Consider the following 14,296-nt stretch of genomic DNA (forward strand, 5'->3'; position numbering starts at 1 on the left):
ACCTCCGCGATGACTTCATATTGTTCAACAGTCCGGGACGCTCAGCAAGATGACGCACATCCTCAACGTCAGCCTTGAGCTCGTCATCGTCGTCAATCAACTCTTCCACATCTTCGTCGACATTTTCCGAGCTGCGATACTTTTTGAGCGATGGGATGAGTTCAGAGAGACGAGCCGTGAGACCTGCCATTGACGGAACAGACAGTCGCTCCACTTCCTCGAGCAACTCCTCTGGCGAATATGGCCTCGAAATGTCGCGGGCCGACATGGCCGTGTCGCTGCGTAGAGAACGCACCTCCGTTTCCGTCTCCACACTCACCTCCACCTCCTTCTCAGGCTCAGGTTCTGGTTCCTTTTCAACCTCAACCTTGGGCCTAGGCTTGGAGCTTTCGACCTCCTCGGTGACTGGAGTCTTGGGACGAAAGTCTGGCATGCGGTCCGTCGAGTCCAAGCTGGCAAAGAAGCTGCGATATTTTTCGCGAATCGGTCCCAGCGAGATGGGGCGCTCTCGCAGCAGTCCAATCTCTACATCAAAATCAGGCGGGACGCCGTCCAATGAAAGCGTCGCGCGGTCTCCAAACGCTTCGCTCAGCTTCTCCAACAAATCCATCTGGCTAAAGTGCATCGACGGAATCAGTCTCGACTCGGCGAGAGCACTGCGCTTGCCACTCTTTGCTCGCTTCGGCGACTTGAAGACTGGCGCAGAGGCACGTACCGACGGCGTGCGCGACACAAAAATCTCTTCGAGCGAGGTGCGACGTCCGGAACTACGGCCAGGCAGGGGAAACTTGAAGCTCATCGAGGTGCGTCGGCCCAAATCGACAGAGCTACCAACGTCTGTCGCGGTGGCGGAGGCGCGCGAGTAGGGAAACTTGAAATTTTGCGACGCTCGGTTTGACGTGCGTTTGCTGAGATCTGAAAAGCTCTCCTCGCACGACTCTTCCTTGACGTCCGAAAGCTGGCTAGGGTACCGCGGAGGATTGGAGAGGCGCAAGTCTTTGGCAATCGAAATGGTCTCGTTCCCCAGAGAGCCGCGCGACGGGTACTCCTCGTCGGCTTGGAAGCCCGTGTTGTTCACCGTCTGCCGTCGCAGCGGCCATACCAAGTGCGTCGTTGTATTGTTGCTCTCGCGGGAGCTGAAAGACTTTGCCGGGGCCGAGCTATTCGTCTGCCCTGTGGCGCTTCCAGGAGTGCACTCGTCGCTGTACGTAACTGGACTGGGGTCTGGAGTTTCGTACGCAGAGCGCAGGACATGATCATCTGGCTGGGGAGTGTAGGCCGCAGGGGTAGGTTGGGGAGCAGAAGCGTTGACAGGCGGGGACACTTGGACGTGAATCTTGCACTCTGGCTGCTCATTCTCTTCCTTGGCTATACCAGAACCGAGCGTGGGCGCTGAAAATCTGGCTTCGACATCGACTTTTGGGCTCTTGGGAGTTGACAATGACTTGGCCCGTCCAAAGAGCGAACGGGTTGTCGACTCTTCCGCGCCCGACATGTCCTCTTCAACCTCATCAGTATGATCAACATCTTCTTCAGCCGTCTCGGGGCTGATTTCCAGTTTGACCTGAGGCTCCGAAAGATCATCGGCGCTGAAGCTCTCCGTCGAGTCAATCGAGCCTTGCGTGACCGGGACAGAGTATCTGACACGAAAGTCGACGGCCGACGCACGATTGTCATCTTGCGGATCAGACGAGCGAGTCTCGGAGCTGTGACGCAGCGGGGCATCATTGCCGTCATCCGTCGAGGCAACTCCAGGTCCGACTTCTGGCTGCTCCTGCGCCGTCGACATGGAGTCGTTGGATGACTCGCTGTGCGCAGGACTGGGCGGACGGCTTGGATAGTGACCGGGCATGAGCGTGTCCGTTTTGGCTTCCACAGTGACGGTGGTGTCATTGCCGGTCGTGGTCGAAGATGGCTCAATGACTGAAAGAATCATCTCCCTGGTGATTCTCTTGGGAACCGGCTCGGCAGGCAACTCGACTGCCTCGCGCGGAGGCGTGGGCACAGGCGAGCCAGCAAGTTCAAAAATCTCTGGTCCGAGTTCCTCGATGGGAGTTACTGGATTTGGCGAGGGAGTCGACATGGGCGGCGAACCGACTCTGCCTTGTCCTTCAAGAATCGTCTTGACGTGGTTGACAAAGCTACCGGGAGCCACTGTTGCCATCTCCGCGGGAGCAGGGCTTGGACTCTTTGGTTCCTCACCAGCAAAATGCTCGCTGTAGTCGTAGTAAATCAGCTCCTCGCTATCTCCATGCTCATCGATATGCGACTGCGTCGTGTTGACCGTGTGCGGACTGTTTGGCTGAATCATGACTTGGGCCTCGTGTTGAAGCTTCGGGGTCTGAGGCGCCAGCGACACTGCTCCAGACGAAGGAATATCCGACTCTGTGCGTTGGCTGAGAGAAGTGACTGATCGCATGCCCATTGGCTTGAGCAGCATCGGTTGCGATCCAGGCTGCCCACCCGGAACAGGGCGACGGCGGACCATTGGAGCATCGTTCATAGGCGAGACACCCATGATGGTTGGGGTTGACCGGTTGAAGTGAGCCTGCTGGTAGGGCATGTGACCCATTTCGTGCGGTTGCAAAGGTGACACCTGGATAGCATTTGCAATGGTGCCCTGGTATCCTACAGGCAAAGGCGGCATTGCATGCATCTCGTGGGCGAGCATGGGAGATACCGGAGAGTGTCTGGGTCTAGGAAGCGACGAATGGCCATGGTGGCGCGGCCTTCTCGACTGCAAACCCGTAACGTCGCTCATTGCGGGAGACGGGGAGCGGTATCCGGGACGCTTCAAGCGAGTCGGATAGCGGTAGGGAGAGCGGGGGCGTTGAACAATGTCGGGGTGCCTGAGAGAGGCGAAAGATCGAGGTTTGGACAGCTTGTGAGCCGGGGCGTAGTTTGTGGTCAGCGAGAAAGAACGACCATCTTTGGAAAGACGGGCTGGAGGGACGAGCGGCGAAGCTCCCGGAATGTTCATCTGCGTCGGCGACAGCGTGTCCGGTAGAAACACAGGAGCGTTGAGGCTGTTGGTCATGGAGCGTCTAGGAGCCGAGGACGACGAGGGCCGCGGGTGGTGGCTGGACATGCCATTCGTGGTCTGCGTGTGAGAGGAGCTGATTGATAGACGCGAAGAAGCATTGTTGCTGCGTCGACGGTGGGCGGGACGCATCTGCGAGGTCCTGGAAGGCTTTCCAAATGACATGCCTGCAATGTCTCCAAGCTCAGTCGAAGTGCGAAGCATGCTCATGACGCCAGTCGACGACAGCAGGTCTGATTGGCCGGCTTGCTGTCTGTTGCGGGCGCCTTTGGAGCTGACCGAGACGTTCGACGCCCGGCTCGCGCGTCCGGAGACGTTAGGGTCAAGTTCGGTGAGCGGCATGGTGCCTTGCCAATGCGTGTATCCAACTCAAAACCAAAACCGCCGCGACAAAATGACTGAAACGAGCGACGAACAGGTAAAGAGTGGATGTTGATGGAGTGGAGTGTCGAGAGCCAGAGGAGGGGAACATCAAGAGAGTGACTGAGAGCAGCATCCCAACTAGGAAAGCGCCGCTCAAAGTGCCCTTCAAGCAGCTGCGGCCTCGGTCCGTTTCATCCGAGCAAAAGCTGCAAGAACGGTGTCGACAACAAGGAAGATTGAGAAAGCCCATGTGAAGGCTGCCACATCCGTGGGTTACAAGTCGAGGAAGGAAGCAGCAGGATGGATGCTTCCTCAACCGTCACGGTCAAGCGCATCACCTAGAGAAAATTCAGCAAACAGGTATCCGTCTAATCTGATGTATTTTTGATGAGCCGCAGGACCCACAAAGAATGCTACAAGAACCGGTTCAGCTTTTGATTTTGACTGCATCATTGCCGCCGACAGGGGAATTGAAAAGACGGAAACAATTTTTTGACAGGACGCTCAGACGCCGTCTACCCGAGATGCGCAATGATGCAAGTGCAAGTTGGGAGATATTACAGAAAAGGGCCATCCGTCAGCAAAGTCGTCGAGATTCGTGACCGACCACCACTGCTACGAGAACATCTACAGCAGCCAACAGACATGCTGTTAGAGCGAAGGGGTATCCAAAATATGTCGCAATACAAATACGAAATGTCGATGCAGACATCTGCCTCCATCTGCTGGTCATTCAGCTTCTTCGAGGGTGGGCCCAAGCTTATTCCCACCGTGCCTAGATCTGCGGAATATGTTGCGGATCGATTTCAAACTGCCCCTCTTCTTGTTGGGACTAGTATTGTTTGAACCAGAGGTTGTTGGCCGAGTCATTTCGCTCAAAGTCGAATTGGTTGCAAGTGTATTTGTGGTGGTCCTCGACACGGTGCCGCTGATTCCTGACCGGATCGACAGGGCCGGCGGAGTACTCCGTGGCGAGCTGGATGGAAAGAGGGCAAATCTAGGCGTGTTGCACTGGCTCTTTTGATAGCCTGTCCCTGGCCTGGATGATATGCTGCCAGGTGCAGTAAGCACGTCGGGCTTGTTCTCATCCGAAGATCTTGACGATCCGGACGATCCGGACGAATAGGCCGAGTCGACCTTTGGTGAGCTGGGCTTTTCACGTGAGAAGCGCTTACGGAACGGATTGCTTGACCTGTTGGCAAAGGATTGTTGTGGCGGCGGTTTCGTCTGTGTGGATTGGGTGGATTTGGGGCGCAATGTCGAGGGTTTGTTTTGCTGGCGAGCTTGCAATGACGGCGATGGCGAAGCGGTAAGCTGAGCGCGAGACATGGGCGCAGGTGAGCGAGCTGGTGAGCGTGATCTCGGCGTGGTGGCTCTCGAGCTACCAGCTGAACCATTAATGGCATAGGGCGGAGGAATGGGCGTTTCCAGTCGTGGCTCCGGCAGCCTTTGGCGCCTTTTATCTCGATGTGGGACCACCGGAATATTTTCAGACGACGCCACGCTGCGCATGCTGCGAGCAGGGCTCTTTGGTGGCAGGCGAGGATTTTCGAATCTCTGCTCAATCGGGACGACATGAGCCCTTTGCGGTGGTCTTGATTGTGACCTGCGCAACGTGGCTTGGACGGTAGGACCTGGGTTGACGGAATCTGGAGCTCGTGGCAGAGGCTTGTCTCCAGGAATTGGGGTCGATCTTGGAGTCGCCCATGCCGAAGATGGAGGACTCGCGAGCCGCGGCCTCGAGTCTCCAGACCGCGAGCTGGCGGTTGATCTCGAGCCCGGCCTTATATCTGAATCATGTGACCGAGCCGCAAGCTGGGGTGTTTGGTTAGCTAGTGTCGAGTGAGCAAAGACTGTGACGTACCACGCTTCTTCTACTTGCGACGCCTGCCCTCTTTGATATCTCGTTGAGGATGCTGCCCAATTGGACCAATGCCACGCCGAGGTCGTTGCCTTTTTGCTGCAAGGATCTCAAGCATTCCAGCCAGCCCTCGGAATTCTGGCACATGGCCATATAAATACCCATAATCTCCTCATCCCCATCCGCCCAACCGCATCCAATTGCTGCCAGGTATTTGGACAATTCTTGAATCGCGTCGATGCCCTTTTCGACGTCCATCAGCGAGTCGTTCATGGCTCTCGCCGTTCTTTCGACGATTTTTTCAATTTTTTCATTGCCGTCAACGATGCTTGTACGAAATTGGTGGTCGTCGAGCATAATGTCGAAGATGTTGACGTGCTCCAGCGGTAGCTTCAGATGACTGATGCGCTCCTTGATGTCGACCAGGGCCAGGTCGAAATCCTCGGTGGTGCGCTCCAAGAAGATGTCCAGCTCCTGCACATGCCTCTTGAGAATATTGCTGACCTCCTTGTCGCTCTTGGCCAGTTGTTGGTTGAGCAGGTGGACGCCAAAGCTGATCTGCGCGACCAGTTTCCACAGCGGGTGCCATTTTGCGGTGGGGTTCTTCTTGCGCCATTGGGCGGTGTACGAGTCGCCGTAATCGTTGTCCTCGATCAGCCGCTGTCTCCTCGCTTTCGGGTCGTCGAGCGTGTCTTGGTCGTCGTAGTCGACGGCGCGTTGAGCTTCGACGATTGACTCGTCAAAGGCGCCCTGCATGCACGCGATGGGGTGGCTGGGTGCGCGGTCGAGCAAGTGCGAGTCGTCGCAGTCGTCGTCAGGGTCCTGGGGCAGCGTGGAAGCATGGTGAGGTGCCATTGTTGCTGATGTTGTGGTGTTGAAGGAGGCGGCTCAATGGCAGTCACAGAGTACGAATCATGTCACGGTTGCGGAGGAGAGAGCGTGCCCGTGGGGGGTGGAGAACCAAAGGTAAACGAAACGAAACGAGCGGTGCCACGCAACCTGAGATGCAGCCGACGACTCACGAGGATCAGGAACACAAGGTGGAGAACATGTCGCGGGGGAGGAGGAGAGGAGGGGGAGGGGGAGAAGAGGTGAGGCTGGCGGGGGAACAAGAAGAGGAGGAGGTTATCGTGAGGTTGGATAGTGTACATGGGCTGATGGATTGATGAAGGCAGTCCTGGTCGCCGCTGGTCTGGTCTATTCGTGGAGCCGGGGGTGGGCGCCGGGCCCCAGAGTGCCTCCAGCTCCAGCTCGTCTCTCGGCTCACGTCGCGCTTAAGAATCGTCAAGTCTCCTCCCATCACCCGCTGACGTCCGAATCTTATTCCCACTGCTGTTTCCCACTGGCCCCGTTTCACTGCACCGCCCTAGTCAACCCTTCGAAACGCGTCCACCTCCTCGACATCTCCGTCCACGTCTGTGCACTCTCGAACCATTGTCAGAGCACTCCACATTTGTTTCCACCAACACCAAGCCATGTTGTATATGTTGCGAGCCCTTTCTGGAGCTTCGTCCCTACTGTTATCCATACATAAATAGACCCAAAAGAAACAAAAAGAGAGACGGAGAGAGCAGCCACCGCATATGCCCGCGCTTGCCTTGCATTGCCAGCATTTTCCCGGCCCAGTGAACAAAAAAGACTGTCAAAAGGAACAGACTGACTCTGGCACATCCCTGCCAGAAGAAGCCCGCCCGTAACACAAACCTTGCTGCTGCCCGTCCCGCCCTCCGGAGCCCCGGCCCGCCTTGCACACCCAACTCTGCTCAACGCCTCGCCAAATCAAAAAGCAGCCCCGTCCACAAACTTGCCCGAAAAAACTATATATAAGGTACATGGGGCACAGAGTCAAAAATGTGTCTCGGCCAGACCTTCTAGTAGTCGAAAATGGGTATCGAGGGAAGCCACGTCGGCCTCATGAACCACTGCAACAATACAATCCACATGAATCGTCGTAAGAGAGAGGAAAAGAGAGAGACGGTGAGATGACGGTGAGATGACGGTCGTGTATCCAAGGAAAAATGTAAATGGGATGATGAGACGAAAAAAAGAGACAGACGTGGAAAATGGAAATCTTAAAAAGAAAAGACACTTTCAGAGCCCGCGACTTTCCGCTCGTTTCGGAATTGGGCTGAGGGGTCGTAAGTTGTTGGTCGTGATTGCGAGTCGGTCGTCATTATTCCGTCCCCTCCTTCTCCTCGTCAATCTTGGCTGGTCGGCCAGTCCCAGCGCTCTGCGGTCCGATGCCTTGCGATGCTGCGGCTTCCGTCTTTGCAACCTTGGCCGGCTGGGTTGTGGGTGCAGCCTGCTTCCCCAGTGCCGATGGGTTGACGGCGTCGTTGTTTTGCGCAAGATGCGACTGAGCCAAGGGCGACGCACTCGCTTTGCTGGCCTTGTCGCTGCCGGCCGAGTGGACAGAGTGTTGTGAAGTCGTTCGGGGCGATACACGCCCGTTCTGGACTTTGGTCAGACATGAGGCTGTAGAGACGCCCATCAGATCACTTTACCTGTTTGGCCCAGCGGAGTCCACAGCTGTTGCAGAGATCTCTGTTGCCGCTGGGTCCTCTCCGCCACTCGGGCGTCACCATGGTGTGGCAGTTGGCACAATCCTTTTGCAGCTGGCCGGCTCCCTTTCTCCGCTTGCGCTTCTTCTTGGCCGCCAACAGACTCTGGACTTCTTCGGCGAGCAGCCTGTTGCGCTTTTCCATTTGCCGCAGTTCGTATTGCCAACTCGTGCTTCTCGTCGTCTTGAGTTCGTCAAAGAGATTGTCTTCCGAGGCCAAGCTGGCATCTTGGTGGCCGAGTTTGAGTCCGTTGGATCCCGCAAACGTCATTGCAGAGCCATCAGTCGTCTGATATTTGCTGAGATTGGTCATGTGTGAGCTAACAGTTTGACCAGAGGCCGTTCCAGGAGTGCTGCCGGCACCGCCGACTGAGTTTGTCGTTGCTACTGAGCTACCAGAATCGCGCTCGTGCTTGGGATATATGCTTGGTCGACTGTTGTTGTTGGCACTGCCGCGGGAAAACTTGAGTAATCTAGTTTGCGCAACCAGAAAAGTCGGCTTCTGGCCCTCTTGGGCGTCTCCTGGATACAGTGTGGTAAATGCTTGAAGGACTTGGCCTCTCCGGTTGATCATTTCATGCTTGACGGATGCCTTTTTACCCGTTCGAGCAATCTCGAGAATGCGGTAAAATTCCTGTTTGGACTCTTGTCGCATAAAGGTTTGGATGCTCGTTCCAACAAGGTCTTCCGGTTGGCGGTCTAGGAGCGACCGCACATTGGATGCGACGAACAAGAACATGCCAGACGTGGACATTTTGGTCCACAATTCGTTTTCACCAATGCCACCGGCAGCCTCGATATCGCGTCGGTTTAGAGCGTAGACCGGCCGTTCTCGTCCAACTAGGATGATGCACTTGCGGCCCTTTCCCTGCTCGGTGTGCAGGGATCCATGTCCTTCAAACCACATGTAACCGCTAAGCTTTCGTCTGATGCGAAACACGACATTGACAGACGAGCCAGTAGATGTGTCCTTGAGTTCGCGAGTGACTGGTACAATGTCCGAGGGATGGCAGACGGACGAAAGAGCGGTGCCTACCAATTCGGAGGCCTCATACTCCAAGACCTTTGCCGCAGATGGCGACAGGTAAAGGAACAAACCCTTGAGAGACAGCACATGGATGACGTCGTCGGTGTTTTCGAGTAATGCCTTATCCCACATGCGCTTAGAGGCCTCGCTTTCTCCATTCACCAAGGTCTCCAGTAGCGCGGAAACGTCGTCGCGCGGGATAGTCTGGCCCAGATCCATGTTGTGACTTGTGTCAGGCTTATTGAAAACATATCTTGGCAAGCCCACAGACCGCTGGTAGTTGATGTTGTACGAGCCATCTGCAACAGGGATTAGCAACCATCCAAGGCGGGGCAGTCTTAGCGCACACACCGGGATTCTTGTTCGTTACCGAATTTGGCTGTTCAACCAGATCCACCTGAAAGCCCACAAAAAACTTGACGGATTCGCTGTCATCCCAGGATATGGGAATCATTGTCAGCAAATTCATAAACGGCTGGCCTCCTCTTCTGTAGTTGATGAGACTGATCTGAGCCTCCTTGCGGGTGTTGATCATGTTTTTGAGATAGAGAACGGCGTCGTCTTCGGTGTACTTGCGCTTGATTCCAGCCTCGACCTTGCCGTCCGGCGACTGGAGGAATCGGCAATTGCGCCCAAGAATCATATGCCTCGTATACCCAGTCAGCCGCTCAAAATTTTCGGAACAATACACAATGGGAATGTCGTCTTTTTCTGCATCGCACACGACGAATGCGCAGGAAAGATCCACGGATCCAATGTTGATCTCGGGCTTCGGTCTCGTGGCCACTCGCATGAGAACTCCGAGCATGTCGAATCCTGTTGACGAATAGACGTTTTTGAATTGAGTTTGCATGTGCGGCCTGTTGCGCATTGTTGATGGAAAACCACCTACGCAAGGAATCAGCCGTTGGTCCTCGTGTTGTTGAAAATCCGCAGTGTTACCTGATGGTGGAACCCAGGGTAGTTGAGGGGTCATGGCAGATCCAGCTGAAGATACCATTTGCGGTGGTGCTTCCGGCCCAAAAGGAGCATTTGACGTGGGCGTCTCTGACGACTGCGACTGAGACGTTGCGGGTGGTGGCCTTGCCGAATGTGCGCTCTTTGGAACGCTCTGTTCTCGCGAGTCCCTCCTAGGCAAATCTGGGGACATGCTGTTGTGTTCGGAGCCGACGTTCAGGTCCATGCTCCCAGGTCCTCCAGTATCTTGTATGGCTGCCTGCATCGAGTCGTTCATGTCCTGGCCGATGGGGGAGCCCATCATGGGAGACGCGAATTGAGGCCCCGAAAACATGTTCATCGGTGTACCGTCGCCTTGCATCATGGGATTGAGGGTCGGGTCTGTCATGTCCATGGACATGGACATTCCTGATTGGACGTATGGGCTGGTCATGTCCATGTCCAGCCCTGCGGGCGAGGCGTAAGAGCTCGGTGGGCCCATGGTGGTGTAGGATTGCTGTTGGTTTTGATAGCCCGTGTCGATGTTCAAATGACCTGCGGAGGGTCTTCGACGGTGGAAAGGGGCAGCGGTCCTTCGGTAGGCATCGCCGACGCTCTCCATTGACGGGGCCGTTGTCGCGGGGTCGAACTGGTACTGGTCCAGCTGGCCTGGGTTGGAGCCGCTGAACTCCATCATCGAGACCCTCCGCAGGTCTGCCTCTAGCTCGGACTGGCGGTTATTCGAGCCATACTGGACGGGCACGCTCTGGCGGCGAGCGACCTTTGAGTTTTGATTGACAATGTCGTCGAGAGACTGGCCGCCGACAATGGTTGGACTGATGCCGTCCTGGTTCATGGAGCTTCCCCCCATCATGGTATCCCCAGATCCGGCCTGATCGATCGGATAGTAGCCGTTCATCGCTGCGCTGCGAGTGGGAGATCGATAGAGCTGGGATGCGAACGACCGAGGATCGATGGAGATCACCCGCTGGTCCGCCGCATGAAGGATCGGAGCGGCCCGTACGGCCAGAGGTATCGCGTGCAGGTGGTACTTGGTGGAATGGCCGGGGATCACACGCGTGCGGCGGGTGTGGGTGCTGGAGGTTGTCGCGGGGCGTAGGAGGAATCTCAGAGTTATCTTGTCGACTTTGGCGGAGGTTCGGCTTGCGCGTTGGGTAGGAGCGACCTAACGCCCAACATGGCTTAGCACTAGGGTTGTCGCGGCCTTTCCAACTTCTGCCGTGTGCCGTCCCGGCTCAGGTCGACAGGACGGACAGGCTTCAGCAGACATCCATATCACCGCCCACGGCCATGATAGTCAGACAGCTGGCCCGCAGGCAAGGTGAGCTCCCTCCATCCCCTCTGGCGCTGCTCCATTGACGCTCTAGCCCGCGCTGCCTTTGCGCCCGTCCACCTCCGCCAATCCAGGCGCCTTCTTGCAACCGAGTCCGACGTCGACTTCTCCCAAGACCAGCAGCATGTCGCCGTCCCTACCAGAGTCGAGGAGCCCGTCGACAATGGCGTCGACAAGCGCTCTACCAAGGATAAGATGAGGGATCTTGAACGCCGTCGCAAAGCCGCCGCCGAAGACCCTACAGTTGCGTTGGATTGGGAAGCCAAAAAGCATCTGAGTACGAACATTCGACCTACGCCGCGACTTGACTAACAATCCTCAGGTCGCGTCATTGATAATGTGGGATACGACCGCGAGCCCTTTTACCAACCGCACAAGCTTCTCACCAATCCTCCAAGACCGTCCGACGTCACGCTCGAACTGCTGCTCGCATCCCAAGCCCATATTGGTCACTCGACCTCTCTGTGGAATCCCGCAAATGCACGCTACATCTTTGGCATCAGGCAAGGCATACACATTCTTGCGCTGGATGTGATTGCAGCCCATTTGCGCCGCGCCGCCAAGGTTGTGACGGAAGTTACCCGAAGAGGTGGTACTGTCTTGTTTGTCGGCACTCGCGCCGGACAGGATAGGAGCGTCGTCAGAGCCGCGCAGCTCGCTCAAGGCTGTCATATCTTTGACAAGTGGATACCCGGCTCCTTGACGAACCGGCATCAACTCCTCAACAAGTGCCCCAGAAAGCTGGTCAACGAGTTTGACCAAGAAGTGCCGGGCTACGAGGACCAGTTGTCAAAGATGCCCGCGCTCATGCCGGACCTCGTCGTCACCCTTACCGTAAAGGACCACTACATCTTGCTGCGCGAATGCGGCCAGAATCACATTCCCACCATTGGCATTGTCGACACGGACGCGGATCCTACGTGGGTGACGTATCCAATTCCTGCAAACGATGACAGGTAAGACACCTACTCTAATGATCCAGAGCTAAACTAATTCAGTAGTCTCCGCTCCACCAACGTGATTGCTGGTGTCTTGGGACGGGCTGGACAAGAAGGACTCAAGCAGAGAATCGCCGCGGCCAGAGAAGGCGTCGTCACGTACACGTCGACTGTGGACCTCAACCCCATCGAAAAGCCACACGCGCAAAATGGCACGTACGAAGTGGAATCCGCCAATCCACAACAAGCACTCCCGCAGCCATCGCTTTCAGCAGCCGGGCTATCGCAGCCAGAATCAACAGCATCCAGCTCGTCTTCAGCGGCAACAACCAACCCACAACCAGAGGACCCCTTCGTGGCATTCGAAAGAGAAAATGCGCTCTGAATGTGCTGAAAGTAAAAAGATTTCTTATTGGTGTACAACATTTGAGGACAAAACTAGACGTTGAAAATCACATTCACGTGAGGAAACTTTTTTGACGACGATGATGCTGTCAAGAGTCTACAGGGTTCTCGCATATGGCGTCAGTGGCACTAGACTCAGTCCTAAACTAGCGGAACGGAGACACATCCGTCGCGGGCTTCGCAACATGACCTATACCCAGTGCTACCCAACATGCAGGCAAGACGTGCTCGACAAGTAGCATGGCAATTGATGGCCAAGATGGCCTTTCGCACTCTCCAATGTCCGTTTCACACACCAATGTCGGTATAGCCAGTAGCGCGCACTAGACGAGTTGGGTTTTACATGCCAGCAGTCAGCCAAAACCCGGACCTTGAACATGCAGCCGACGGCACCAAGACAACTCAACACCCTCCCTTCCTTTCACCCCGACACCCCTACCTGTCTCACTCGACCAAATGGCAAAGTTCGTGCCCCGCACTGCTTTTCCGCCCGTGCCCCACGTCTCCCTCCCGTATCCACTTTCTTACTCCCTCGTCGCTCGGTTTCTCCGACAGGGCAGGGCAGGGCATGGCATCTTTTCCATCTACTCCTGACCGCGACGTCTTTGCTCACTTGCTCTAGCTGCGGACAGCACGCCGTCGCCGACACGCCGACTTCAATTCATCACACACACTACGACCATGCCGTGCAAAGTACGTCGGTAAATGCCTTGGCATCTTCAGCTTGCTCGCAGGGACCCGTCCTGACCGCCACGGGCGATACGCGCTGCGCATTACTCATCCGCGAGCAACTGGCAAGCCACCGACGCGTCCATTTGCGCAGCCCGCATGAGTATCCCGTCTTCGACAGCCAGGCACGTATAGCCCAGGTGGGTGTAGGTACCTGACGCTGGACAGAACAGGCAGTCTGGCCGGCGAGTGCGACAGGGATGGGGTGGATTGATCATGGTCTACTTTCAATGTTGTGTGAGAGCTGGATGGGATGACATGGACGTGTTCTAGTGGTGATGGGATGATTGTGATTGAAGTCTTCTGTCTCTGTTTGTCTCGTCTCATCTCTCGACAGCTCCCATGGCTGACGGACAACTGACTGACCACCCAGCCATGCTCATACACGTACCCAGCAACCAACAGACTCAAATCTTGGCTGATGGTGCTTCGGTCGACTTGCCCACAACGGGAAATGCCCGCGCAAAAGTCGTGGAAGGTGTCGGGTTTCGCGACATCACATCTTTTTGACTTTGGCTGCAAAACTGTGGTGCGGTCGTGGTTCGTGACGAGCCAGCCAGCCAGCCAGGTCTGCGGTGCGGAGAACAGCTCACAGCTTACACGCCTCGCGCTCAAAAACACTGCTGCGGTAGTAGTGTGGCCACCCAACATCAATTCCAGCAGGCCGCAACAAGGCCATCTTGTCGTCGACTACGGCATGCATGCATGTTGTCCATCATCAACATTCCTGCACCACCTAGGTATCTGTGCCTGCGTATCCGCACTCGGCAGCTTCTTTGACCACCTAACTACATATACTCTAACCCACGTGGATAACCAACCTAGTTCTTCTACTTACTGGCCCGCCCGCACCAATCCAAGCACGCAATACTTAATCAGTACATGGAAAAGCCGACGCCGACGGCAAGTTACGGCCAGGGACGGCTCGCGACGCGGCGGACGGCGGGCGGTTGGCGGATGGCGGGTCGCCGGCGGGCTGCCCGTCCGCTGCTGGCTCGCCCTTTCGTCGTCCTCTTCTTGTCCCTCCTCCTTCTTGCGAGGCTTTGTCCCGTTTGGTTTGCGTCCCCCCTTTTAGCCTAGGTT

The 14,296-nt window shown here is 56.1% G+C and overlaps 5 protein-coding genes across 5 annotated transcripts; 2 read left to right on the forward strand and 3 right to left on the reverse strand.

Moving 5' to 3' along the window:
• Positions 1-3,094: 3,094 nt before the first annotated feature.
• BKA78DRAFT_327232 (uncharacterized protein) lies at positions 3,095-3,764 on the reverse strand. The gene has a single exon (XM_066889498.1). It carries the CDS (start codon positions 3,651-3,653, stop codon positions 3,363-3,365), a length of 291 nt encoding a protein of 96 aa, XP_066739377.1. The 5' UTR covers positions 3,654-3,764; the 3' UTR covers positions 3,095-3,362.
• Positions 3,765-6,411, reverse strand: BKA78DRAFT_383705 (uncharacterized protein). The gene is made up of 2 exons (XM_066893070.1): positions 5,268-6,411; positions 3,765-5,218 (listed from the first exon to the last, which is right to left on the reverse strand). Exons 1-2 carry the CDS (start codon positions 6,117-6,119, stop codon positions 4,133-4,135), a joined length of 1,938 nt encoding a protein of 645 aa, XP_066739378.1. The 5' UTR covers positions 6,120-6,411; the 3' UTR covers positions 3,765-4,132.
• Positions 6,412-7,437: 1,026 nt separating this feature from the next.
• Positions 7,438-10,643, reverse strand: BKA78DRAFT_334027 (PAS domain-containing protein; the record flags this gene model as incomplete). The annotated part of the gene is made up of 3 exons (XM_066890158.1): positions 7,438-7,716; positions 7,769-9,150; positions 9,203-10,643. 3 exons carry the CDS (start codon positions 10,641-10,643, stop codon positions 7,438-7,440), a joined length of 3,102 nt encoding a protein of 1,033 aa, XP_066739379.1.
• Positions 10,644-11,252: 609 nt separating this feature from the next.
• On the forward strand, positions 11,253-12,663 carry BKA78DRAFT_55792 (mitochondrial 37S ribosomal protein uS2m). Its single transcript, XM_066893373.1, has 3 exons — positions 11,253-11,418; positions 11,464-12,097; positions 12,140-12,663. The coding sequence occupies exons 1-3, from the start codon at positions 11,337-11,339 to the stop codon at positions 12,462-12,464; spliced, it is 1,041 nt and encodes a 346-aa protein (XP_066739380.1). The 5' UTR covers positions 11,253-11,336; the 3' UTR covers positions 12,465-12,663.
• Positions 12,664-13,463, forward strand: BKA78DRAFT_55779 (uncharacterized protein). Its single transcript, XM_066893372.1, has one exon. The coding sequence runs from the start codon at positions 12,862-12,864 to the stop codon at positions 13,369-13,371; it is 510 nt and encodes a 169-aa protein (XP_066739381.1). The 5' UTR covers positions 12,664-12,861; the 3' UTR covers positions 13,372-13,463.
• The last annotated feature ends 833 nt before the right edge of the window (positions 13,464-14,296 follow it).

This window comes from Phyllosticta capitalensis, assembly GCF_038381095.1.
Source record: "Phyllosticta capitalensis strain CBS 128856 chromosome Unknown BKA78scaffold_12, whole genome shotgun sequence".
Lineage (NCBI taxonomy): Eukaryota > Fungi > Ascomycota > Dothideomycetes > Botryosphaeriales > Phyllostictaceae > Phyllosticta > Phyllosticta capitalensis.